Genomic DNA, 27,640 nt, shown 5'->3' with positions numbered 1-27,640 from the left:
CCCCTTGATTGCAAGCTGATTTCTGAGGATTCAAGGCATAAATGTCTTGCCTGCTGCTTTGCCAAGCTCAACAAGCATACAAACTTGAAAAGCCCCTTGATTTGAGATCAATTTCTGATCATGCATGGTACATTGACGCACATGAAGGCATCCAGAGTGTTCACGATGCTTCCCCCTGGCCACATATACATCAAATACATGAAAGCCCCTTGATTTACAGGCACATTGAGTGCTTGTAAGGCATCAACACATTATCCACAGCATCAAATGCGAATGCTGCATGCAAATCAACCAAATCGGCACAAAAGCCCCTTGATTTGCACTGCAATTTGCTGCAATTTTGCCCAAATGTGCGATTTTTCACATCATACAGCATGTATGAGTGCTTAATTGCACATTTACATCAAAAGCCCCAAATTTCAATGCCCAATTTACTGCCAATTGACTGCAAATGTGACCAATGTCACCGATTTCCTGCCAATTGACGTGGGATGTGACCAATGTCACCCAATTTTGCCAATTTTGCTCAAAAATTGAGCAATTATGCACCTGTACCTGCTCAATTAATTGAATTGATGAGAAATTCCCAAAATTGAAGCAAAATACCTCTGCTTTTCTGATTTTCAGGCTGAATTTGAGGTTTGCAGGAGTCGATTTTGATTGATCCTGACTTGTGTGTTGATTTCTGATACTTGCAGGTGAAAAGGGGGGGGCTCTTCTTGCTGACTCGTTGCAGGTTTTGTTTTTATGCTGCCTTAGTTGAGATGGCAGACGCTGTTGCTGGGGGCTCGGCCCTGACTTCTCCTTCTGCTGGTGATGAAGAGGTGAGGACCCTTTTCATCTCCGGCTGTAAGATGCCTGTTCCGCCTGGCTGCTGCAGGCGTAAAGCCACGAGGTGTGCGTCACAAGTCTCGCTCTGCTGCCTTCGTTCACGCCTAGGTGGCCAGCCGACTCCTTCGCTTTGTACTGCTGCCTTCGACAAGCACTGGTGCTACACGCTCGACGTTCGCCTAGCGCTACGACTGCTGCCTTCGCTCGCTTCGCTCGTTGCCTTCGCTTCACTCGCCTAGTTATGTTGACGCCCAGCCTACCTGTAGGTGCGCTGGCTGCTGCCTTCGACAAGCACTGGTGCTACACGCTCGACGTTCGCCTAGCGCTACGACTGCTGCCTTCGCTCGCTTCGCTCGTTGCCTTCGCTTCACTCGCCTAGTTATGTTGACGCCCAGCCTACCTGTAGGTGCGCTGGCTGCTGCTGCGCTGACTGGGTGGCTACGCCTCTTCACACACAGGCACTATCTGGCCAGTGATTCAGCACTCGACTCTGAAGGTGCCACACAGCAGGCCATAGCTTACGCCAAAGCCTACAACAAGACGAGCAATTGATGATTTCGCCTGTGTTGCTTCTTTTGCTGCCTTCGTTCACGCTGTTCACGTAGAACTTGATGATGCTGATGATACGATGCCTTGCTGCGCCTGACTCCTTGCTACCATCAAGGAGAAGAGGAAGGGAGGGATCACTAAGGGCTCTGATACCAGTTGATGGGGAGAAACCTGAATTAGGGTTTAGAGTTCATTCATGGGAGACATACACAGAGAAGCAAGGGAGAGAGAGAGAGAGAGTTGTGGGGATAAGTCAACTCATGAAAAGCATGAGTGTGTGACTCCCCTATCACACATGTATATTGCACTAGTACACATAGTGCACTTAGTACATTAAAAGTACTAAGTGTACTATGTACTATAACTTATGGGCTTGTACACACTATAAGGGTGGGCATAACGCCTTTACCCCAACACACTTGCCCTTGAGGCAAGTTGGTGCACTGTGGAGGTTGGGTCATACTGTGGGATGTGGGCTCCTCCCACTACTGTACCTATTTTGGAGCCTCGTGCTCCCAGTGATGTAAGGTTTCTACTGTAGTGTAATGAGCAATTTGGGTTATTTCTTTGGCCCTAGTAGCCTCGGTTGTTGCTATAGCCCTGGTGTGGCAAAATCCCCTACATTGCCCTACACTGCTTGTACCAAAGTCAAATCCTGCAAAGCCCGAAGATGTGGTAGGTCTCCAGGTGTTGTCGAACAGTCCTAGGTTCATATTTTGAGAGCTAATTGAGCCAAAAGGTGCTGATGTAATCACTATCACTACGACTGCACTAATTGTGGTTCTAGAAAGGATTATTCCCTCCCCTAGAGGATTGGTGCTTCCAGTTCCTAAACCAGACTGGTTAGGGTCCACATTGGGAGCGAAATGGCTCCATGGTTGGTATTTCTAGCTGACGATTTCTTATTTGTTGCTAGGTAGTTTGGTGATTCTCTGACTCCCACCCATCAATTGTACCTCCCATGATAATGTCTCTTATTAAGTCTACAAAACTCCTTTGAGGGGAGTCAGGTACTCTGACTTTTTGGTCCATACAAGGCCTTGTAGTGATAGGCTCCTAGTAATAGGCTTCACTCAAGCTAGCGATTTTGCTATCACTTGAATACTATGTTACTAGAGTTGCTTGGCTCTTGCGAGGTTTTAGGGATTGCAGTGATGCCTCTTAAGATGGTGCTCTCGATTCTATGTCATTTGAGGCACTCTGCTCTAGTAGGGGATTGAGTTCGAAACTCCTTCTTGATCTTGTGTATACGTAAGGGTTATTAGCTTAGAGCACACCTTGCTTAGACATAAGTCATGAGGCGGACTTGGAAATTTTGGATTCTGGTGGATCTTTTAAGTTTTATAGTCTTTGTGGTGTGACTTGCAAACATGTGTTCTTACTTGGGTACGTGCGTGGCGGCCAGATAAGATGGGAACATGTGTGGCCAAGATGAGATGGGAAACATACGTTTAGAGCTTGGATGAAGTTGGAACATGTAGTGGTGCTCCATGCTCATTCTTGAAGTTTGATAGTAGTGCCACACTTTTGGACTTCTATAGCTAGAACCTTGGGCCTAGCTTTGGTCTAGTTTTGCCTTCTAGAGTGCTATTTCAAGGAATCTTTAATTGTTTTGCAAATCCTAGACTAAACAAACTTTTCGAGAAAGCAACTTCAATGTGGCCTTTGAGCAAGGGCATTTATACAATTCAATAGAGGTACCTCAACCCTGTGTTACAAAGTGGTTGTTAAGTAACCACCAACTTTGCAAACTTACGTCTGTATACAAACCATCTTTAAACCATCTTGCTTGTGCATATCAGTGGCTTCAACTTTGATAATGATGTGGGTAGGACTAGAAATGCATCAACAAGGCAATTGGGAGTCACACTATCAATGGGAGACGAGAAAACCCACCCTAAGGTCAAGGATCATCTGGAGGAAGGAGTGAGCTTTTCGCCAAGTTGGAAGTGGTGTGGGCTTCATTTGCTCTCACGCAGCCTTCGGCATCTCCCTCACTCTGTGTATTTCCCCCTCTCTGCGTTTGTAGGTCAATTTTTTTTTTTTGCAAATTGCAACTTCCATCTACCCATAGGAACCCTATATTATCCTTCTTTTCGTTTCCTTTAGCTCAATTCTCTTCAGCTTCAGGGTTTCTCGCTCGTTTCTGCAGGCTGGGCAGAATTGGATCGCCTGCTTTTTACTGTTTTTTTATAACCCGAGTCAGCTCGTGCATGCGGGAGATCTGCTAAAAGTATTGCTGCGGGAAAATCCGGGAGGAAGGTCATCGCACTCGGAAAGGATGTTTTGGCGTATGGCCAGCTTATCTACGACGTCTCCTGTGAGTTCAGAGATGCCTTCTAGGCTTTCGAAAGCCATTTTCAGTGCAATTCACCATAGCTATCACATCTGTTAGTAGCATTATCCAGTTGTACGGCCATGGCTTTAATGTTTCGCTTTTCATTTCAGCAGTATTTTGAACTTGACTTAGCAAAAGGTGATAGTTTTTCTGTAGAAAATTTGCAATTTGATTTCCGGATCTACTTTCATCTTACCTTGAAAGATCAACATGCCTTGATTTGATCAATGGATCAACGAAGCTGGTCATACTCAAGAAACAAAACCATCATCTGAACGTGAAATGATCAAATTTCAAAGTCTCATTTCCCAAATGCCATGGCTTACATGGGTCTCTTCGGACAATGCAGATAACAGTAGCCTGTACATTTTGTCTCTCATGGTCAATGCTGTACCAACATCTTCAGAAACATATAGTTTTGTCATTGATATGCAAAGTGGACTTGTCCTTCAGCTCATTGAATGGAATTTTTTGACCCCTTTGACTAGAAAATTCTGAATGCTGTACCATTATCGTTGATACACAGCTTTCTCGTCGATATGCCCTTGCCCTTCAGTCCATTGAATGGAGGGTCCATACCTACGCATGTCCTGTTGGTAGCTGGTATCCATTGGTAGTTGGTGTCGCAGAGTTGTTGTTTCTAAATCAACCTCTGACTGCCCGCCAATCTCTAGATGGTTGGGTACACATTTCAAATGTCACAAGCCTTCTAGATCGTACGGTTGGTCCTAATTTCTCACTGTCTGTGGCTAGTCTTTTATATGCAAACATGTGATTAATCCTCAATATCTTGCAGTATTTTCTAAAGACGGTGTAGTACTGAATCTACTAGCATGGACTTATGTGGCAGTACCATTCTGGTCTTGTCTCTCAGTCCAGTTGTCAAAACACAAATTTTTGAACACTGCATGTTGTTTTTGCAGCCGGAGTCAACCACAGTTCTTTTTACTGGCATTGTTCACACAAATATGCATGCATCGAGGCAGAGTTTCAACCTAAAATGGCATGAGTGAATAGCAGGTTTTTATGCAACATGCAGCCTGCTCACTTTTCAACACGTGCCTTGACAGTTTTTCTGAGGTTGCTGATGCACCGAGTCTGAAGATTGATGTCATCTGCCAAGAGTGTCTGAGAATAATCACATGTTTTACCTTATGCTGTGTTGGTGATAGCTTGTGTATTGTGGAGGGCTTGTAATAGATAATTATCTGGGGGCTCAGCAGTGAAGAGGGCCACTTTGATCAAAGGGAGAAGAACTTGCCTGTAGTACCTGGCAGGCCCTTTTATCTGAGGTGAGATGATTGTGCAGCTCTTTAGGTCTGCCTGTCTGTTTGGTTAGACAGGTAATTGTTCAATCATCTGGTCTTGCAGTGGACCATTGGATTGTTTCATCTCATTAACTAAGCTCAGTCTTTCTCTGAAATCTTACCATCCCAGGTTGGCCTTTCTAAATGAGAGTGGTCTAGAGATATTTGGCTGATGATTCTTAAGTTTTCATATGTGTCCACATTCAATTCAACCTCTGTTCTCTTTCCTCAATCAAAGCGCTTTTTTTCTCGTCACGATTCTTAATGCTGTGGATTCCCAGGAGTCCTCCTTGCTCTGGAGTATGTCACATGCATCCACGGCACATATGGTGCAGTTGACATTTCGCCTTCCCACAAGTCTTGTTACTGTCACATTTCTTCTTTATGGTTGCAAACAGCTTCAAATAGTGCTTTAGGCAGACCGCTCACAAAAGCTTTTTATTTTTATTTTCTTGTTGCTGTGTCAAGTCAAATTTGTAGGAGAGAATCTGGTGCGAAGCTCATTTTGATCGACTGATTTGGGCACTCTCTCTTTTTGGCCTCTGCTGCAATTTGACCAACAAATGGGAGTAGAGGAACGTGGAAGCGATTATGCATGGTCCAACTGGGGGGTAATTGTTATCCCATTGTGGCCTTGTGTATTCTTGTCTTTCGAAATTGACCCGAGTTGTGAAAGGATGATTTCGGGCATGCTTCTTATGCAGATTTGTTTATGATCCATGATCAAGCGTGCTAACTGATTTTGTATTGAATGGGTTTTCATTGTTTCTTTTAGTTTGGCCAATCCTCTATGGAAGGTTTAAAAGAACTTGATTTTGATTTTTTCACATTGTAAATTTGTGCTTCATGCGCTTGCAAATAACTTATGTTGTGGAACTATGAGATTAATCGTACAGGCAGACATGTTTTGGTTAATTGGTCACAATTTCTGTTACTGTTCGCACTACTTAACGGAGAGCCTAGTCCTGGCTCTTGGCAACAAAGATGAATTCTCTCTTTTGAAAGGGCTTTTATGGCAGGCACTTATCACCAGCTCAAAGAGCGGGGTGTCTGACAAAGTCTAGACAAAGCCTAGGGCCTGCAAGACAGTGGATAGGCTGAATCCCTAATTTCTAGGCTGAGACAACAAGATCTGGCAAACTTGTACATCATACAAGGCAAGAGGCGGGCAGATTTGAGCACAGTGGGCAGCCCATAGGTTGAGTTCAGCCCAGAGGGCAAGGGCCAGGCTAAATGCTTACGAAAAGTGGCTTATTTTGTGCTCCAGCATACCATTTAATGGCGAGGTTTGGATGCCCCTATGTGTGATGGCCAACCTTAATAACAAGATTGGAAAATAGCGATTTGAATGCCATTGTCCAGTTCACAATGCAGTCTTTCCCCCAAGAAGCTCCAATTTTCCTAGTTATGTGACTGTAGGGCTAGCTGGCCAGCCCAAGGAGGCTGCCAAAGTCTTATAAAAGGGATTCTTCAGGCCTCCTCACTTCTGATCTCTTAGATGGTGAAGCATCAAGCACTCAACCTTCAGCAGGAGAGTTCAGCTCACTCTCGGAGGTGCTGGCAGAGATCTGGCATTGAAGACTTCCAGCTCAACATGCAGCCGCCCCTGCACAGACAAGCAGCCCGGTGTGTACAACTCGCAAACAGTCAGCCTGGGAATCAGCCTAACGCTCACAGTCCACAGTTGGTCCAGACACTCCGGCAAGATCTACAGTGTGGACCCAATCAGATGCCATCTCTCTCTCTCTCAAGCTCTTCAGGCTTAAAATTTGCATCATCAATGCATGCCCTAATTTCCGTGACGCATGTAACACTGCCAAAAATGCTGGAAAGGAAGTCATGGATCAATTATTTTTAATTGTTGCTGTTCAGGCTGATTCTTATGGCTGAATCTGATACTTTTCAAGAAAGGTCTTTTCTCCGTTGCTGGTTGCCCCAGAAGTTGGGTAGAAAATGGAGACGGGGGTTATATTTATAGACCTCAAAAGGGAGGTGTACTTGCATTAGTTTGGTAGGCAATCTATTGCTACCTATACTAGGTGCCCTGCCTCATACTCTTCTCTCTGTCTCTCTCTCTGCCGTAGGAGCTTACAAATGAGTGCTGATTTGCAGCAAGAGACTTTGTTTACAGGTAAGGGAAAGGTACTAATTATAGAATGAAGAATTGAGTTCAGAGATGAAAAATTCAGGAGTGTAGGTGCATTTATGAGCCGAAGTGTGAAGAGCGGTGAGAAGTGAAGGCTGGTTTGACAAGTTGAAAGAACAGATACCTTAATAATTGTTTGTAGTGGGTTTGAGGCATGCTCAAACATATTAAACTTAGTTTGAGGCATTTTGTGTTCATAAACTAGTTCTCTTAAAAATGTTTGACCTAGCCGCTCCTTGATGCCCCATGTTCGAGTTTGCAAATTTTTAAAAGATGCAAGATATTTTGTAACTCCTCTTGGAAAGGAGAGGTGACCCTTAAGTCTTCTTCCTCTCTTCCTCCTCCATGAGAATTTGACTTTGAGCATGAGTCTTCTAGGTTGGGTGCAAACACAACATATAAGAAACCCTAGTGTGGACAACCATTGAGAGGCATTCAGCGAACGATACCCTGTTTAGAGGTTATGGGGGTGCTTAGCATCAGCCATTACCTCAAATTGTGAAATGGCCTACAATGGATCCATAGGTCTGGGGTTCTCTAAGGGCACTAGAATCTGAACAAAACTTCTATGCATCCTTAACGGTGTCCTAAAGCCATATTCGTGCCGTAATGTAAAGACGTTTTTAAATTGTGACGCCGGTGTGTCAGGGAAGACAAATGTTTTACCTCTATTTAAAGATGATTGTTAAGTTTGGGAAATAACATGAGCCTTCCATTGCCATATGGATTTTAAGGGTGTGTTTGGGCGTGCAAGCACCTTTTATAACAATTGAAAGTGAGCACAAGAAGAGGGATATCTGATGGTTGTTCAACTTCGACACCGATTGGGGCTTAAACATCTTTTTTATTGCAACCTCTTTATTGAACAATAGATAGAAACGTATGTAGAACTAAAAACTGTCATTTTTAATAATGGAAAGAATCCTATGCATTTTAATTTCAAGATTTTGTTATTTGAATGGCATCTCATGAAGAGCTAGACGGAAGCAATAATGGACTTAAAAGTGAACATGGATCCTTGTTATCATGGTAATAGTGATGAGGACGATTCTTCTATATGTTTTTATGAGCATGGAGTAGTAAGGGTCAATTATCTTTACAACACCCAAATGAGGATGGGCAACCCTAAGATATCTAAGTTCAAGTAAAATAATAGAAATTTTCAATGATGTGGAGAAACACCCAAATTGGATTAAAAATTTTAAGTTATATTTTCCCAAATTTCCGAGGGTGAAAGTGTAACTCAAGCAATGGGCTGACGCACTTAACTAGTAATGAAAATTAAACACTTGTGGATGGCCACAACCACATTCAAAATAAAAACTTGAGTCAATCCAAAGTGTCCACTGCTTTAAAAAATAATAAGAACTAGTCACGATAAAATACAAATGTGTCCTCCTTTAAAACTTGTTCACGTGGCCCTTGTTTAGGCACCTCCCGTCGGCCTGCAAAATTAGACTCCCACGAATCCTAACATCCTACAAGCATGGTCAACAAAACCAACTTTTTTTGTTTTTGTTTTTTGAGCCGGGGTTAACTAGGCACCGATGTGCTTTGTTAAACCTCGAAAGGCCAAAGGCTTTTGTCACTAGGTTAGATATATAAATATCGGCTTATTTCCACTCGCTTAAGGCAATTACCCTAGGAGATCCCTATTTGGCCGTGACATTGACCAACCCTGGGTAGGAGTCCAGGTTCTTTGGGACTTGCCGTGGGGCTCACCGTCTAAAACCAACTGTGTATGGCCTTCTCTTCCTGGATAAAGGTGTCGTCGTGTCCGTCACAAGCGGGCACGTGTAATACAAAAAACTAGTGGCCCAAATCACAGCATACATTCAACATCCAGCACAACATAAGCATGAATCAACACATCTGTCACATTCATCATGTACATTATACATCCTGAAACCACATAAGATTATCTTGCACATGACATAGCACTAGGGGTTGAAGTTGGGCCAGCAACAGCGCCCCCCCCCCACCCCCCCCCCCACCCCCCCCCACCTCCCCCCCCCCCCCCCCCCCCCCCCCGAGGTATCTTTATTGCCAACAGAGTGTTCTCTTGTACAAGATGTGGGTGCCCGGGAGTTCCACTTAGCCAGCACCAGATTTATCCAAATCTGGGAAAACAAAACAATGCAAGCTCTCAGTCACCAACTAGAGCAAGGCAGTCACCAACTGCCCAATAGAGAAAACAAATCCTTGGTCACCAACCAAGGCCAAAGCAGTTACCAACTGCTGTCCAAATAAAGCCAACTCTCGGTCACCACCGAGGGCCAAAGCAGCCACCAACTTCTGACCACTGAAACCAAGCCCTTGGTCACCAACATGGGCTTAATAGTCACCAATTGTTCCTTAGTTTCACGGCTGTCCACACGATTGTGCAATTCAGCAGCTCCAAACAGGCCCAAAATAGCACTTAGACCAATCGTTTTGCATCCCATGAAGTTTTGTTGAAGCTTGGCACAACCTGTATCTGTTCCATCTCAAGGAATTCCATGAAGTATGGCTGAGATTTGCTGTAATTCAGTACAGCCAGCCAAAAGAGAATCAATACAGAAAGTCGACCAGCCCTATGGAGTTTATGTGTGACATGTTTGGTCCGTGTAGCCTGTGTTCAACCCGGTCAGCACTAAAGAGGAGAGGAGAAGTAGTCGGCCAGCTTTGAGCTCTGCTGCAGGTACATCAACAGTCGACTAGCCACCTGTACTCTGTTCCAGCACTAAAGAGAAGAAGAGTAGTAGTCGGCCAGCTTCATATTTCCCTTCTTTGCTGTCCACAGCCCATGTGCTCTCTAGAGAAGCAATCGACCAGCTCTCTTGGTCGCCCTTAGCTTGCTCCACACCACAAGCACCCAGAAAAGCAACTCGTGGATGTCAAAAATAACTCCTTGGTCTCTTTTAGCAATTCGTGGGCTTTTGGTCCAGTGCCCCGGTGCCCAAACCTCATAATTGGTACCGGTTCATTAAAATGGTCCAGCCCGATGTGAACACTCTTATAAAATATAAGTTTGTCCGCCCAAACTTTAATGAATGTGAACCTACAACCATAGACTTTAGTAAACAAAGAAATAATAATTAAATAAGGTTGAGTGTGCACACTTACCACCTGCAAAAACACACAAAATTCACCGCCTTAGTCCCAAACAAGTGTGAACACGCGCGTCCCCACGGGGTGTCCAGGCGTCCCCGATGCCCGTGGACATTCACAGGCAAAATACCATTCAATGTCTAGGCAAACAAAACAAGTCACACACGCAAGTGCACTTCACAGGCAAATGCTTGTGCATGACGATTTGGATTAAATCTCCCAACTTGCCATCTTGTACACAAAAACTGTTGCGACCATGGGCACAACCCATGTTGGATCCAAATGCTGTACTCGCTAGAGCCATTGCCCTTGCATGAGCCCAGCTAACTCACCAAGATCACCAACCCTTCCATGAGTTAACTTGTAACGATTTGGTCCTTCATGCTCTTTTCACATGATAGAATTCATGCTCGGACGCATGGTCAGGATGACGGACACATTGAAATAGGGTTCCTAATGCTGGCATTGGAAAAAGCACCAGCTCAGGGACAAAAAAAAAAGCCATTTGGGGCTCAAAATCACTTGGTGAAGTCTGGCAGTAGATACAACATTTTTAAAAAAATCATTTTTTTGGATGTTTGTAGGCAGATTAATCATCAAAAAAGTGTACACAATGCATGAATGAGTAGAAAAATTTAAAAAAAAAAGGCTTGTGCGCTACGGCACGAAATTAAGCCTTTCTTTAGATTTGAAATGCTTAAATTCGCACCGTAGCACACAGGTCTTTTTTTTCATTTTTCTACTCATTCATGCATTGTGTACACTTTTTTGATAATTAATCTGTCTACAAACATCAAAAAATGTAAAAAATTTGATTTTTTAAAAAATTGTTTAGGTTTTGAACTGTGAGATTTCAGCTGGATGTTAATTGACAATATTTGAACAAATATTTGATCATTATCAATGAAATTTCCTACACATTCACATGGCTGCCAATAGTTTATAGAGCACAGTGCTGACACAACAAATAAACAAGAGAAATGGTTGAGAATTCTTAAAAACATTATAATTAAAAAAGTATACATTTTGTATTGAATTCGTAGAAAGAAAATTACAAGTTCCTAAGAAGATTTCTTAGAGCTTCTTTATCTTGGTCACTCTGCGTGGCTTTCTCACCTAGGCTATTAGCTATAATACTAGGATTGGTTACACCTTTGGAGATTGATGTAGCACAATGGCTTAGCACATGGCCGGTGTAGTTGCGTGCAAATGTATACATAGCTGTCTCCCTGCTAATAAGTATACATTTGTTTGCATTATTTGCTAGCCCATCTTCGGTGGGAATCCCACTTAGAGCTTTATACTTGATGAGCTCTGCTTGTGCCTCCTCAGAGTACTCTAAATGGATTACTCCAATAAATGATGGAGAGAGGCTAGGAAGGTAATGAATCAGGGAGGTGTCTCGTCCATCGGATTGCACACGAACTCCACCTCCACGTGCAGCAAACTTGTCAAAAATATAAGCTTTCTACAAGAGAAAAAGTTTAGGTGTTAGTAACAACTCTGAAGGCACGGCTTCTTAGAACTTTGATTTAACTCCACCTCAATGTCATCATCACATTGGCTTGTGCGTGGGTTGCATATGTCTATACTGCTTCCACGCTGCTCAACTGATGTATCTGCATGCAAGCGCTTATGTGGTTGAAATGCTTCTTGAGGGACACTTTCATATTCTGCTGCTACATTTTCTATAGCAACAAGAGCATTGGAAACAGTTTCCTCAATTGTACGTTCTGTATCATAACCTTGGAATGCTAGCGCTTTGGTAAGATCATGGTCATCAAAATCTATCTGTACACTTGCAGTCTGTTGCCTTCTTTGCAGAAACCAGACCCAATTGCTAATATGCTTAGGGCCTCATCCTCCCTTAACCCCAAGGATTTACAAATATCATCAAGGAAAAGAAATTCCTTGTTATCCATGATGATGGGATTCAAAGTGGTCACATCTGGTGATGTCAGATTTGTAAAATTCCTCAAGGAGAAAAGCAAAAGTCAAACTTTGTTGACCAAAAAGCTGAGGGCACCGTTGGAAAGAGGACATTGAACTGGATCAAAAAGCTAAAAGTTGCTCCAAGGCCAAAAAAGCAAGGCCTTGAAGATTATAAAAGCAAATCAAGAACTTTGGCTATTATTAAAATAATATAGAAAAGCAAAAGCAAAGCGTGGCAAAAGCAGGCACCCCTTTAAGTATATAAAGAAGCATACACCCTCTTGGTGATTCATAGAAGTACTTGTGGAGATTTTTGAAGAAGAACTTGTGGAGAGCATCATTATCCTCATCTTCCTTCTCTATCCCAAGCACCTCCTAGCTCCTCCACCTCTGCCGACGGCAGCAGCACCCACCTCCACCAGTGCACCGCCAGTGTCACTTGAATGTGTCGGCTGCGCCAACCTCTCAATATCCGGATTAGCTACAACTCCGTCAGTCTGTCGCTAGTGCAACGCTAGTTGTGCCGCCTTGAACTGTCTATTCCGCCGCCCTATAAGACCCGCCGCCTTACAATGCCCATAACCGCTTTTATTGCTGCCTACAGTTGTTGCCGGCAGCACTAGTAACGTCAGCAGCGCATGCCGCCACGGCAACAGCTGCCTGTTGCCTTTGCGCAGAACCCGTAGTGCCGCTTCCACTGTCCTCAGAGAAGCGCCGCCCATAGTCGCTTTTGCTAGCTTGTGTGCACCGCCAGTGCTACAACAGCAACGCCGCCACCCGACGCGCTACCGCCTATGTCATAGCTACGCCACCCTATACATCACGTTGCTCCGCCACCTATTGCTTGAAGATCATTGCCTTGCACCACCTCTTCCTATCTTTCAGTCGTCGGTAGCCACACACTCAGCCGCTGCCACCTTGGATTATCTTTGGACTTGTCAGCATCCTCCACCTTGGTGATTGCCCTTTTTGAGACTCGTTTCCATATTGGGTGCAGAGTTCTTGGGGGTATTTGTGAAACATTAGAATCCGGTTCATATAGTGGATATTGGTACTAGCCCGGTGTAAGACTCTTGTGGGTGCAGAGTTCTTAGGGGTATTTGTGAAACATTAGAATCCGGTTCATATAGTGGATATTGGTACTAGCCCGGTGTAAGACTCTTGTGGGTCATCCTCGTGGTGAGCTCGGCATCAGATATCTTGTGCCTTGAGATCAACTTGGCCTGATCTTGACATCGACACTTTTGTTTGATATTGTGTTCATTTGTGTATTGGTCTTGGCTTGGAAAAGCGCGTGGATTATTCCTGAAATAAATTCCTGAAGGGGGGGCGGGGCCTGTTTCCTACTCCGCGTGGTGTACTGTGTGAAACCCCCTGTTCCCATCTCTCTCCCCCCTCTCTCTCTCTCTATCTTTATCTCTCGTACACGTGGTTGCATCTGTCAATGCACGTTCTGTTGGGCTTACACATACTCATTGAATAGAGTCACCAACTCTTTCATGAGTTTATGCAGACACTAGGGTCACCAACCCTTGCATGAATGCATAACTATAGTAGTTAGAGTCACCAGCTCTTCTTACTGACTTAGAGTCACCAACTCTAATCACTCATTAAAGTCACCAACTTTTACATGAGTGAATCCATCATGCTCCAAGAAATCCTTCCACATGGCACAGATCTCTGGAGGATTGTGACAGTATCTTGAGCCTGTCCACATGAAAAAGGATGCACTTCTATGGTGGCTAGTTTGTCAAAGCAAGAAGAGTCACTTAGGGAGTGGAAAGCTTTGTTGATAACTTTGCAAGTTATTTGCTGTCCACAGAGTGCACCTTGACAAGTTTTCCAAAATCTCAAGGATTTTCTAAATTTTATGATATTCTAAATCGTAGGAATTTCTTGAGTTTGAAGGATTCCTATAGGACTCTATCAGGTTAAGTTGTACTATGTAGTATGTATCCCTTCATTGGGGTGCCAAACAGAGACATAATTGATTTGTTATGAGACTTTGAATGACTCATTTGGATGCTTTATTGCTATGTATCCTTGTTTTTGTCTTGCTTTGTGAAACCTGACCATCTTCTAGAAGGCTTATATTTTGTCTTTTGTTTAACTTTATGAGTGGAAACCTAATTATTTTTAAGGTGTGCAGTATATTATTGCAAACATACATCACTGTTATGTTTTTGTTATTGGCATAAGCCTTTGGCGTAGCTAAGAATGTTAGTTTCACTGCCTTAGTCTGCCCACTCATTTGAGTGTGAAATGATGAGGATAGGTTTTGAGGTTCTCGAACAAGGCATGCTAAAAATTACTTGCCGACTTTGAGAATTTTTCATAATTACTTTGTACCATTGCCTCTCATTCTCTTGATCTCCAGCTCACTCCTCTCTCCTCTTTTACTCCTCTCTGCATTCTTTTTTGTCCTTTCCTCCTTGTTCTTCTTTTCTCTTCTTCCCCTCAGGTGACAGGCCAGTAGACATGGAGGCTGTATAACAGTGTAGGTCAGTTGGTGTGAAGATCTGCTGCTCTCCCATCAGCTGTCTACGAAGGGATGGCAGCTGTTCATGTATGTCCATCTGTAAATTTTAGGGTGGGCACAACAAGTGGAGATATGCGACATTTTCATAGAATGTAAGAGACATCATCCCAGCCTATTAATGGATTTTCCATCCTACATGGGCTGTCCATACAGGTTATCTGTTGTCTTCTTTGAAAAGATCACCATTTGTAGCAGGAAAGAAAAGCCAACCATTTTAATCTTCACCCTTTGAAAGCGTATCTTACACCTGCAATCATTGTTCTAGCATAGAAACCAACAAGTTTGGCACTATGTAACTTATTTCATCATGCATAGAATGAACATAGGTGCTGTGACTTCCCTATTGTCAATGCCTAGATGTAGGCTCTCTTCAAGACAGGCTTTCCATCAGTAATGCATCTCCATAGATAAACCACCATGCTGAGGTCCTGCAATGTGCCAAGAACACCAAGGAAGAATTGCCTATAGGTGATGGGCTTTGCTCTTCAGTTCATGTATGAACAAAATCTACCGTTTTGTCTCATTCTAAAGTTCTTTGAGTTATTACCTGAACATTATCGAAATAATTTCAAGTGTGTCACTAAGTTTCTTCCATGGACTTTGGCATGCAAACAAAGAAAGTGCCAAAGCTAACAAACCATCGATCAGCTTTTGGTATGCCCCTCTATTAAAATTCAGGTAAGCATGGTTATGCCCAAGTTCACAAGTAAAGGTGTCACTCGTGACCTCCTGATGCTTTTAACAATTGTTTTGTCAGGGTTTGTGAGCAAAATAACGATTAGCTGCATAAGGGTTAAAAGTAGCTGTCTAACAAGATAAAGGTGGCCATCAAAATTATGGATGTGGATTAAACTTATCGTCCTAGCGTAGGTCTTCAGGATGCATACAGGAACTGTCAGTCTTCTAGAAGCAGCTTCCACTCATTATGTATGTTATTATAGGCCGGCTGCTTTGAAACAGAACATGTGTTGCAGCTTCCACTCATTATGTATGTTATTATAGGCCGGCTGCTTTGAAACAGAACATGTGTTGCAGGCTCAGTATAGACCTGGCAGATTCAGGATTGAGCACTCTGTGGGCATTGCCCTGGCTGACATGAGCATGAGTTTTGCACTGTTAGTCGTGGAAAAGATACAGAGTATATTCTCTGTCTGCAACTGATACCTTTTTGTATGCCTTGTAGGTTTTTATTGTACTAGATTTTGGACATTACTCTAGAGTTTGCAGTCATGAAATTTTGTAGACCAAACTGTATTGGGTTAAGTTTTTGAAAATAATTTCTATGCTCTCAGTATACCTAGTCACTTTAATCCCACATTGCATTTTTAGCCAAAGGTAATGATTTTATAAAATCTTGTATGCTTTTTGATTGATTTATCATAACCGATTGCTCTAGGTGGAGTCGTTGCTTGATAAAGATAATTTTACACTTGAAGAGCTTCTGGATGAGGACGAGCTTATTCAGGAGTGCAAATCGCTCAATGCACGATTGGTAAACTTGTAAGTACAATAAAAAGATGATTCTTTAGAGGGTCACGGTGTATGAAAAGATTGTGTTTTTTTTTAAAATTAGTACAGTAAGTAGTGAGTGAAACTTTTTTTGCTTTGGAACAGGCTGAGTATCTGACACACATAAGTAAATTAGACAGGGCTTAGGTTTAGTTGGCGGTATTTCTAGCTCCTTACTCTGCAGTCCTTGGATTAGAATCTGGGTGCTCTCTGCAGTCCTTGGATTAGAATCTGGGTGCTCTCTGCAGTCCTTAATTTCTTTGGGATCTTCTCCTGAGGCTGTTTTAATACCACTATACTTCTCACTGCAGCCAGTCAGCAAGTTCAGATCAATCAGTCTTAGCATGCTTACTAACTCTGCACCAGTAGAATGTTTGTGTGAGAGCTTGTTCTCTAATCTAAGCTCTCAAAGCAATAACTGCTTACACGATTACATTATGGTTAGGTTTATATCATCTCATCTATCCTCAAATCAACTGTAATGATATGCATCCTGTATTTGTTTGCACTAAGATAATTTTTGCATTTTTGTAACTATCTTGGAGCATTAGCCATTCAGCATTCCTTACTCTACCTTTGACCTTTGGAGAGTGATAGAAACTGAGCGTGATGGGTTTTGTTACCTAAAGGTGACTACTAAAGTGCACATGGTTTTGTATTTGAATGTGCATGTACTCCTTGGCACCGACATGGGTACACTTCACATGGTGAAAGCTTTGTGTTCTTGGTTTTAAATTTGAGTAGTGGCAGCAAGCAAACCGTTGCATCAACTTTTCTTTTATGGGTTATTCCTCATGCAACTCCGTAAGCACCTTTTTTACAGTTGCAACAATCTTTTAGTGGGAAAGAGACTGTCACATATAAATATTGCCACATACAGTCTGGGCTTGGCGTTGATTCCAAACCCACCCTTACGGGGAATGCTAAGTATATCCAAACACAACTCTCAGGGCGCTTTGCTTTGCTAAGGTTTTTTCATGCTTCTCTTGCGTCATAAACTTGGAACAACCATTCAAATTCTTCACAAATGATTGAAATTGGTCTGTTCATGTTTTTTTAACTTGATGAAATTGTTGTGAAACATGTCTTTTCCTTGTATTTGTATAGAATGTGTAGCTTGTTAAATAAGTCAACACTGGAAACCATTGTGTAAAAAAGTATCTTACAGTCATATCTCTGAAGCCCATTCTACTTCAACAAATTTGCAAGTGTATGTAGCTTAGCTCTTGGTAAGGGCTGAGCCAGAGGCTTTAGAGTTTCCAAGTGTTGTCTAAGCTTTAGAGCACTTGGTGGAAAACTTTGTAAGCAAGCATATGTAATTGGTGCATCAACAAACCAACGAATTCATGTTGTCCCTTTTCTGTATTGTGATGTTTGAAGTTTGCGTGTGTTCTGTCATATATTGTTGATGTCTGTTGTGGTGTTTTTGTCTATCTGTTTGTGTATTTTTTTCAAAACCGTGTATTTGAGTGTCCTAGTTCTCACTGCTTGTGTCTCTCAAAGGTTAGTCATTGCCTCTTTTCTTTTCCAGTCTTAGAGGAAAATCACAGATTCAGCAGCTTGTGCGATATGTGGTTGAAGAACCTCCAGAAGGAGCCGACAATAAGCGGGCTTTCAAGTAAGCATGATTTTGGAATTTAACTCGTCAAAATTTTCTCATTTTTAAAAGGAAGTTGTTGAAGCCTTGGGTTGAATAGATGATAGTATTCTGCTTCATTGGCTAATGCAGGTTCCCGTTCATTGCATGTGAGATTTTTACATGTGAAATCGAGGCCATAGTCAAAACAATGGTTGAAGATGAAGAGGTCAGGTTTTTGATGTGGAGTTCTGTTCATCCTTGCTATCATAAAGACTGCAATGCTTGAACTTCGATGGCTGAATTATGATATCTGTGGTTGAATGTCCAATCGTTTATGCTCCTTGTACTGAAGGCTCACACGCTTGAAGATAGATGAATGGAGTGATGCAATAGCAAGGCTATTTATATGCTCGTTAGACCATAAAATTAGCCCCAAGAAGGTAATGTTTCCAAGTAGTAAAGGCATGAATTACAGCCAACAACTCCTTCCCATAGATGCCCAAGGAAAGCTCAGAATCATGCAAGCAATGGCTTTCTTCTGATTTAGGACAAACCCAATGCAACTTCTTGATGTGTGTAACATGCAGCAGCGGAAGTATTCGTATTTAAGGATTCTGTCACACAAATCTCACACCGCCTATTGTATCCTGAGTTTCGCGAGTTTAGCAATCCACTTTTATGACTTCAAACTTTAAGAGATTTGAGAGAGAGAGAGAGAGAGAGAGAGAGAGAGAGAGAGAGAAACTATACACCGTATGGGGTCCCGAATTACCCACTGAAGGGCCCCCTATCTTGTTACCGGAATAGTATTTGCTTTATTACTTTGAAGAGACTGACTTTGGAGGACTAAGAGTTGGGCTGAACTGTACACGGTTGTAGAAGCATCAATGATGACCAATCTTGAGCCTATGCACTCTTCCCAATGGAATGAGGGAAGGTTGCAAATCTGAGGCTGAGGTAGGGATTGTTCTAGGCTATATATGAATGCTGAAAATGACTATGAATGCTGAGTTTTACCTTCACCAAAGTGGTTGAAGAAAAACGATGAGTTGTATGCAGGCTGAATGCTGTTAGATGCAGAAAACGCAATGAAGATGATGCACAGATGCTGGCTGGCTGCTGTGTGTGCTGAAAACACAAGGCTGATGGAGCTCTAGGGCTGGCCGGCTGCAAGAGATGCTGCGTTTTGCTGAATGAAGGCTGAAACTGTCAAGCGATGATGCTCCAGGGCTGAGGACTGCAACGCTTGAGCTTTGATGGGGCTGCATTATGATATCTGTGGCTGAATGTCCAATCGTTTATGCTCCTTGGACTGAAGGCTCACACGCTTGAAGATAGATGAATGGAGTGATGCAATTGCAAGGCTATTTATTGAAAGAGTGCACAGAGCGGAAGCAAACAAGCACTAGAGTGTGCTGAGTAGAGAGTGCAAGAGAGAGAGATATGGAGCAACTATGCTGAATATACTGAAGTGATACAGTCCGAAGCAAAAGATAGAAGTAGTCTCATAAGTGAGGGAGCAAAAGATAGACTAGGCAATATACAAAAGTGAGAGGCCAACCCACCTATTTATAGGTGGGGAGAGCTGGCCGACTGGAATTGTAGAAGCTGACCGACTGGACATCTAAAGCTGGCCGATTGGGAAAAAAGGCATCCAGGTTGGTAAAAATCCCAAAAAAATATAAAAAATAAGGGTGGCTAGCCCACAATCAAGGGCCATGTAAGAGGGACCAAAAGGACACCAAACATGGGCAGAAACTGGGGATGAATGTCCTAACACCTGCTCTAAGCACCAGATATTGAACATACTCTGAGAAGCTGAAGAAGTCGTCCTCTGTCAAAGACAAAAGAATGCAGCAACCACAGGTACTAGGAAAGCTCCACAAGCAATCTCCTCCACAACTCAGCTACAAAAGCAACAGAACAAGGTGCCAGGTACATTGCTCCTCTAGAAGAAAACAACCATGTAGGCTGCATCGTGCTGCTCCAAATATCGGTGCCAAACCCAAATGTAAACACAGTGCCATAGAAATCCCTAGAAGCCTGTAGCTCCAAGAAGATAATACCCTCAAAAGAAATAGAGTCCATTTGCACTAACTCTGTACCAAGAGTAGCTAAATGCTGTACAATAGCACCCTCCTCGAAGGTCGGCATCGCCAGATGTAAGAACTCAATTGCTCCCTCTGAAAACTGATGTCGGGACTCCACAAGCCCAACCAAATCCAAATCCCAATCCTTCAAGCCCTGGAAGTACCACTATGCCCCATGCACGGTCACGGACACACTTGACCACAATCCAGAATCCTCTCACAGAGTAAGGAAAAGAGGAACATTCACAGTAGTGGTAATTGAAGTAGTAGTAGCCTCCTCAATAGCATCACACAACGTAGAAGCAAGCTCCTCCATAGAAGGCAAAGAGACCAGCAACACATCCTGGTCACTGATTGACGAAGAAAGAGTCGGAGGCGAAGCAATAGGAGACAAATCCCCCTCAGAAGCTGTGAGCAAAGATAGCCCACTATCTTCCTCAAAAACATTACCAGAGATATCATCCTGGCAAGGAGAAGTATGCAAAGAAATTAAAGGCAAGGCAACATGAGAAACAAACTCCTTAGATGCAATGAGCAAAACTAGCCCACTATCCTTCGCTGCAGGAACATCTCTGAAAGAAGTATCCACAAGATCACTGGCTGCATAGCACCTAGAAGCAGAAACCATCTGCCACCATACAGGTCACAAAGCAACTGCCACACAGAGAAAGTAGAAGCATCATCATGAGCATAGATGAAGTGTCGAAGAACCGAATCCTGACAATTCAGGAGGAGAAAGCCATAGATCTGTCCGTCAGTCTTCCTCCACCGACAAACATCCTTCACAGAGGCAAGGTCCGGCAAGCACCGATTCTTGTACGAGAGAAACTCCATCAAACCATACTCCCTAAGAATAGAAGTAACCTGCAACTTCCTTGACTGAAAGTTACCACCATCTAACTTGTCTGCCTCATCTAGGAAATAACAAGAAAGTGGTACGGGAGCCAAATCTGAAGCTGTTATCATTGATCCAACCAATAGGACCAAAGGTCATCAAACCGGCCTTCAGAGATCTGACGGGCGGTGAGCACAACTTAATCACACTTAAAACTCTTGATGAACCGGAATAATAATAAACTTTGCAAAAGAAGAAGAAGAGATGGAGCTAGAGCGCTCCTGCACAAGAGATTGATAGGCCACAAAGCGTGGCGCCCCCGTAGGTATTTATTTATCACTTGAAGTTGGCGTAGTCCTTGTACAACTTCCGAGAAGAGATCTGCTTGCTTCACGTAGAAGGACTCTCCTTGAAGCTTTCACCCAAGTTTGTTGTGCATACAAAGAGCCTTAGCCCCCTTTTTATACAAGTTTGGCGTAAAAAGCATAGCTTTTTCCCTTTTAATAAAAAATCTTCTACGAATGCTTTTCTCTCCTTAAAAAAATAAAAAAATAAAAAAAATTCTATTTGCACACGGGCTATGCGTTTTTGTTTTCAGCGTTGCTTTCCCTTTGCGTTTTGCTGCTCGACGACTCTCTCTCTCTTGCGCTTTGGGATTCGCTGTTGAACTGTGCGCCTTCTCGTCGTCCAGCACAACCTGCAGTCCAGCCCGTTGGTTTGTGTTGCAGTCAGCCGCCACATGGCAGCGCCTCGTCACGTCGACGGCTACCAGACCTGCTGCGCTGGTGGCAACCCGACTGCTTTCCCCCTTGGCCACCTCAACACTGCGCTGGCTGCAACCCGGTTTTTTTCCCTTGCTGCGTTGCAGGGCTACTACCCGGCTGCCCCCTAGTTGCGTTGTAGGGCTGCTACCCGGCTGCCCCCTTGAGATGCCTTTTGGGTGGCCCTACGGTAGCCGCTTGAGCTCCTCTTGACTGCCCCACAAGAAGAAGAGAGATCTTATCTGCACCTGCAACACAGTAAGAGAAGAATACCCAAAAACACATATGATCATGCACACACACGTACTCACACACATCAAACATGTATCTGTACCCACACACATATGTACAATCTTACATATGCATATACAGAGTAAAACATGATTAGTGAATGCTAAACATGATTAGTGAATGCTAAACATGCATATACAGAGTAAAACATGATTAGTGAATGCTTAAAACATAATTGTAATGCTTAAGAAAAGAGGTAAAATACTCAGTCCTGTAACATACCCCCCTCTTAAAACAAAGCAATCGTCCTCAATTGTTCAGTCAAAGGATTTGCCAAACTGAAACAGAACCTAAGAGACCAATGAGAAAGGTATGTCCTGCCGACTGAAACAGAACATAAATCAAGAGCATCCACCTCGTGAATAGTCATGTCCCCTTGGATGCTTTACTTGCTCCGCTCATGGCCATCCCACAGGACCCACGATCAGCAGTACATCATGAACATGAGTAAACATTGATGCATAAAGGCAAGCATACATGCATATCAAATGAAAGTCTAGAATAGGCGTCCCCATTCTCTCAAAAAGATCCGTATATCCATGAATCAAACCATGTGACTAGTACACATATATCATAGAAGTCCCGTAGGCAGATATTACATGTCAGTTGAGTATGTCGAGTGTGCTAAGAAGAACACCAAGCGATTTCTAGATCTCATCCAAGTGAACTCTGTGACAAGGGAGCAGAGTCACTCCCCTCTTGAGTAATAGGTAGTACTCCAGAATCCACAGCTGAACCTGTTGAAGCACTTTCTCTAAGGTAGGCTCCAAACCAAAAGCCTCAAGGTAAAGTTTTAGTATCCTCGGTGAATTTTCCAAGTCACCCTCCTCCATCCACTTAGAATCCATAGGTGAATAGTTCACAAACTTCACCAGATATCGACATGAAACTTTTCCTCTGACTTTTCTTTCTTTATGTGCCAAAATCTGTTCCGGTTGAAGAATCTCATCTAGTTCTTCGACTTCTGGTTGTCTCATCAACCTGATTTGTAGGCACTTCACCTCTGAAAGGCTTAAGAAGACTCACATGGAATGCTTTATGAATCCTCCAATGATCCGGTAATCGAAGACGATAAGAAACATCACTCATCTTCTCAATCACCCGAAAAGGCCCATAGTACCGCATACTCAGTTTAGGATATAAGTGCTGTTTACCCTTCATTTTCCTGAGTCTAGCCTTCTCAAATCCCAAAAGCACCCAATCACCCAAATCAAAAACCAATGATCGACGGTGAAGGCTTGTTGCTTTCCTTTGTTTCTCTTGAGTCCTTTGAAGAGCCAACTTGACCTTCTTGTAAGCCTCATCCATATTCTCCACAAAACGATCTGCCTTGTAGATCTTATCTTTTGTATGCAGGATCGGAGGTACTTTCTGTCAAAAGTGCGCAGCGGAAAGCGTGAGACATAGGCACAGAGAGAAAGAAAACAAATCTGCATAATGATGAAGAAGCAATGATACAATCAGCCCTGTGCAAGGGGTGGTCCCCGTATGTGTGGGCATGATGAACTACTCCCCTAAGGGAGGACCCGGGCGTGGAAGCCCCTGTAAGAGTGAGTACAAATGAGGAGGAGGCAAGCCTTATATAGCCCCAAGATGAGCTGGCCGACTTGCTCCAGAAAAGTCTCACGACTGGACAAAAATAAACATGTGATAATGGGTGGCCAACCCTACAACCAAGGGCCTAAACATGAGGAAAAAATAAGGTGTTTTCAGGATAAATCTGGGCACCCCTGATACACAACTTGGGCACACTACCAGGAGATGAATAATGCTAACACCCCCTCTCAGATCCTGGGAGTGAAACCGGTCCAAGGAGCTGGAAAAGGAAACCTCCAAAGCAAGTCGAAAAGTCGATCTGCTCCCGCCTCTGCCACTTGCTCCAAGAAACTGCTCCCGATCCAGAAGGCCAACAAAATCCAAAGAATGAACCACTAGATGTCCATATCTCCAACCCAATCTATATCACACCTGTCACACAATGTGCTCCCTCTTCAGCCCAAGAAAGGATGTCGTCTGACTCTCTACCTCCAAGAAAAAACTGCTTCTTAGAGAACACCGCCGAACTGTCTCCCTGTTGGCACCCCCTCTAGACACCCTAGAGGCCCACAATGTCTACATCAGCCCTGGTACTCAAGCCTCCAACTTTGAGCTTGTTGAGCACCAACCTCCAAATGTGCTGCTCCTCTGGTACCTACCTGTACCCAATGAACCTGTACACCTGCCATGCATCCTGTACCCATCTTGCAACTGAGCAAGTACGCTCTCGTCACCAAGTGACCTAGCTTGTGTCTGCATGAATGCCGATATCACCTTGTACACCAAGCTCCCAAATCAATGCTTATCCTAGGGATGAAGACTCCTGTGCCTGTACCCTGTAATCCAGAAGGCCATCTCCCTAGGGAATAGGAGTGGCTCACTGCCAAGTAACCACAATGCAAAAAATAACGCTGCTGTAAACAGCGGGCAGCACGTGTACCAAGAGGAAGAGAGAGGAGGAAAACACAGCAACTTCAGCACCTCCTTTGGCTGCCCCAGATCTGCAGAAAACACATCCATAGGTGTATCCCTGCTTGCTACCCCAGATCTGCAGAAAACGCAGCCAGGGTGTCTCCCCTGCTTGCTGCCCCATATCCGCAGAAAACGCAGCCTGCTTGTTGCCCCAACTCTGCAGAAAACGCAGCCAAAGGTATCTCCCCTGCGTGCTGCCCTAATTCTGCAGAAAACGCAGCCAAAGGTATCTCCTCTGCTTGCTGCCCTAATTCTGCAGAAAACGCAGCCAAAGGTATCTCCTTCAGCCGCCTAGACAAGGTCAAAACAGTCCCTCCTCCTCTGCAACCAGCAGTATAGAAAAACGCAGAAATCCTTCTCTCAACAAAAAAACGCCAGAACACCTTCTGTAGAAGAGCCTCAACCCGGTGCTCTGATACCATGTCAAAAGTGCGTAGCGGAAAGGGTGAGACATAGGCACAGAGAGAAGGAAAACAAATCTGCATAATGATGAAGAAGCAATGATACAATCAGCCCTGTGCAAGGGGTGGTCCCCGTATGTGTGGGCATGATGAACTATTCCCCTAAGGGAGGACCCGGGCCTCGAAGCCCCTGTCAGAGTGAGTACAAATGAGGAGGCGGCAAGCCTTATATAGCCCCAAGATGAGCTGGCCGACTTGCTCCAGAAAAGTCTCACGACTGGACAAAAATAAACATGTGATAATGGGTGGCCAACCCTACAACCAAGGGCCTAAACATGAGGAAAAAATAAGGTGCTTCCCGGGATAAATCTGGGCACCCCTGATACACAACTTGGGCACACTACTAGGAGATGAATAATGGTAACACTTTCTTTCCGCCTTCCACAATCTCGAAAGATGTCTTACTTGTCGAAGTGTGAATGGTGTTGTTGTAAGCAAACTCTACCAAAGGAAGATACTTTTTCCACTGCTCCTTATGATCCGAAACATAACACTTTAGAAGATCCAATACAACTGAGTTGGAAATTTCCGATCAAGGGCCATGCAAAAGGGACCAAAAGGACACCAAATATGGGCAGAAACTGGGGATGAATGTGCTAACATTTATATGCTCATGGGCTGTTCGGTTGTCTCCCTAGAGCAACACGATTGGATCTTATGGCTATTAAATGATATTGATGGTATTTAAATGCTATAATAATACTAGAAAATATGGGAAAAATGCCAGATAAATACTAGATGTTATTTGAAGGCTTCTGCAATGATCTATATGCAATGGATGAATGATATGCAATATTCAGAGTGCTTTCTTATGCAAACCCTAAGGTTTCTACTGACTCTACATGCATGAATGCATCTCTTCAAGTGGGTTAAGGGACTTGACTGACTGATTGACTCACTATGGTTGGGGAATGACCTACGTAGCTCGTGCCTGACTTATCTTGGACTGACGATTACAATGGAGTCACGGTGTACGACAAATATCATCCTAAATGGTGCTAATAATGTACAATGTTGCACTGTTGATGATGAGCCATCTGTCACCATGCACTACAGTGCAGAGTGCATGTGACAATGCGTCACTCTCTACACAGAAAGGTTTTAGCAAGTCTTGAATAACTAATAATGGCCCACTCATAATGGCATCCTTAGGTGAAAGAAAGCCCATTTCTCATCAATGGTCCATTTGAAGATTGCCTTCTTCCTAGTGAGCCCGTGCAATTGCGAAGCAATCCATGCAAAGTGCGTGATAAAACGCATGTAGTAGGAACATAAACCCAAAAAGCTTCGTACTTGCTGTACGGAAGATAACTTAGGCCAATTTCGAATGGCTTTTATCTTTGAGGATCCATCTTGATGCCATCCTTAGATATAATGGGTCCCAAATAGTGAATCTCTGAGAGGAAAAATTCACTCTTCTTTGCATTAATAAAGAGCTTGTGCTTGCGAAGCTCTTCAAATACAATAGCCAAATGTTGGCGGTGTTCCTCCTTATTCTTGGAGAATACCAACATGTCATCGAAAAACACACACGTGACTTTCCGATGCTCATTGAAAATGCGATCCATCATTTTGTTAAACGTAGCCGGGGCATTCTTGAGACCAAACGGTATAACCACAAACTTATACAAACCAAATGATGGCTTGAATGCTGTTTTGTGTACATCCTGTGGTTCCATGCGCACGTGGTGATATCCACTCTTAAGATCAATGCGATCCATCATTTTGTTAAACGTAGCCGGGGCATTCTTGAGACCAAACGGTATAACCACAAACTTATACAAACCAAATGATGGCTTGAATGCCGTTTTGTGTACATCCTGTGGTTCCATGCACACGTGGTGATATCCACTCTTAAGATCAATGCGACTGAAACATGGAGACCCATCAAGTTTATTGAGGATGTCATCTATGCATGGATTAGAAACCGTTTCTTAATGGTAAGCTTGTTTAAAGCCCAGTAATGCACACACATGCGGAAGGAACTATCCTCCTCTTGCACTAGCAAGATAGGTGAATAGTATGGCGAAGAGCTTGGCTTGAACCAAACCTCGGTCCAACAGTTCGGTCACGTGTTTCATGATCTCTTCTTTCTATGCTCCGCTTACTCTATATGTGGGTCTATTTGGCGGGGAACTATCCAGCACCAAATCAATGCAGTAACCCTCCGGTCTTTCAGGATGTAAATCTCCTGGCAAAGCACGTGCAAAACAATCCTAGAATGTGTCGAGGAATTTCAGCCTATCACTCGTAAGAGTGTCTACATTTACATTATCACATTCAACAATGTCATGTATAAATAGCAAGTATGTAGAAACACTCTTTTTCATTGCTCTATTAATATGGACATGAGATACAACAACTGTGGAGTTTCCCTCTTGGCCAGTGTCAATAACATGCATGCAGTCCTTATGCATAAAAGTAATCGTGTTTGTTTTATACTCCTTGTGTGGTTCAATGCGGTGATTGATCCGGTACAATACAAGTGGGGGGGAAAGGCCCACATTATATATGAGTTGGTTCTGCTGGTCGGCCACTGTAAAACAGGCCGACCCCACATTATATATGAGTTGGTTCTGCTGGTCGGCCACTGTAAAACAGGCCGACAGCACCACAAACAGCCCACGAGTGGAAAAAAAACTAGTCGGCCGCCAACAGAAAACTAGTCGGCCGACAACATGATGAGTCGGCCAACAGAAAAATAGTGGGCCCCACCTGAGCAGCCAAACCTACAGGCTGATAAGGAAAAGACACCACCCCCACGACTGGAAAAAATTGGGAAAAATATGGACAATGAGGAAAAAATGAAGAAACTCATACACGGGCGGGCACACCCAAAACACTAGCCCTCACTCCTTACTGTGTAATATGGTA

At 43.5% G+C, this 27,640-nt stretch overlaps 1 protein-coding gene across 14 annotated transcripts in view; it reads left to right on the top strand.

The window, feature by feature from the left end:
* The first annotated feature begins 3,093 nt into the window (after positions 1-3,093).
* The window catches only part of LOC147637975 (uncharacterized), a 237,637-nt gene continuing 213,090 nt past the window's right edge, over positions 3,094-27,640 (top strand). For 2 of the 14 annotated variants that reach the window (XM_086797089.1, XM_086797184.1), the window contains exons 1-6: positions 3,225-3,383; positions 3,533-3,700; positions 4,642-5,636; positions 16,129-16,232; positions 17,773-17,859; positions 17,971-18,046. In XM_086797089.1, the coding sequence (XP_086653215.1) occupies positions 5,589-5,636; positions 16,129-16,232; positions 17,773-17,859; positions 17,971-18,046 (315 nt within the window). In that variant the 5' untranslated portion in view covers positions 3,225-3,383; positions 3,533-3,700; positions 4,642-5,588. Of the gene's footprint in view, positions 3,701-4,641; positions 5,637-16,128; positions 16,233-17,772; positions 17,860-17,970; positions 18,047-27,640 lie in introns of all 14 variants that reach the window. The other 12 variants (XM_086797159.1, XM_086797190.1, XM_086797098.1 and 9 more) reach the window with 11 other exon arrangements.

Source organism: Cibotium barometz, chromosome 5 (assembly GCF_041138505.1).
Source record: "Cibotium barometz isolate CiBa-2024 chromosome 5, ASM4113850v1, whole genome shotgun sequence".
Classification (NCBI taxonomy): domain Eukaryota; kingdom Viridiplantae; phylum Streptophyta; class Polypodiopsida; order Cyatheales; family Cibotiaceae; genus Cibotium; species Cibotium barometz.
This window is presented reverse-complemented; position numbering and strand designations above follow the sequence as displayed.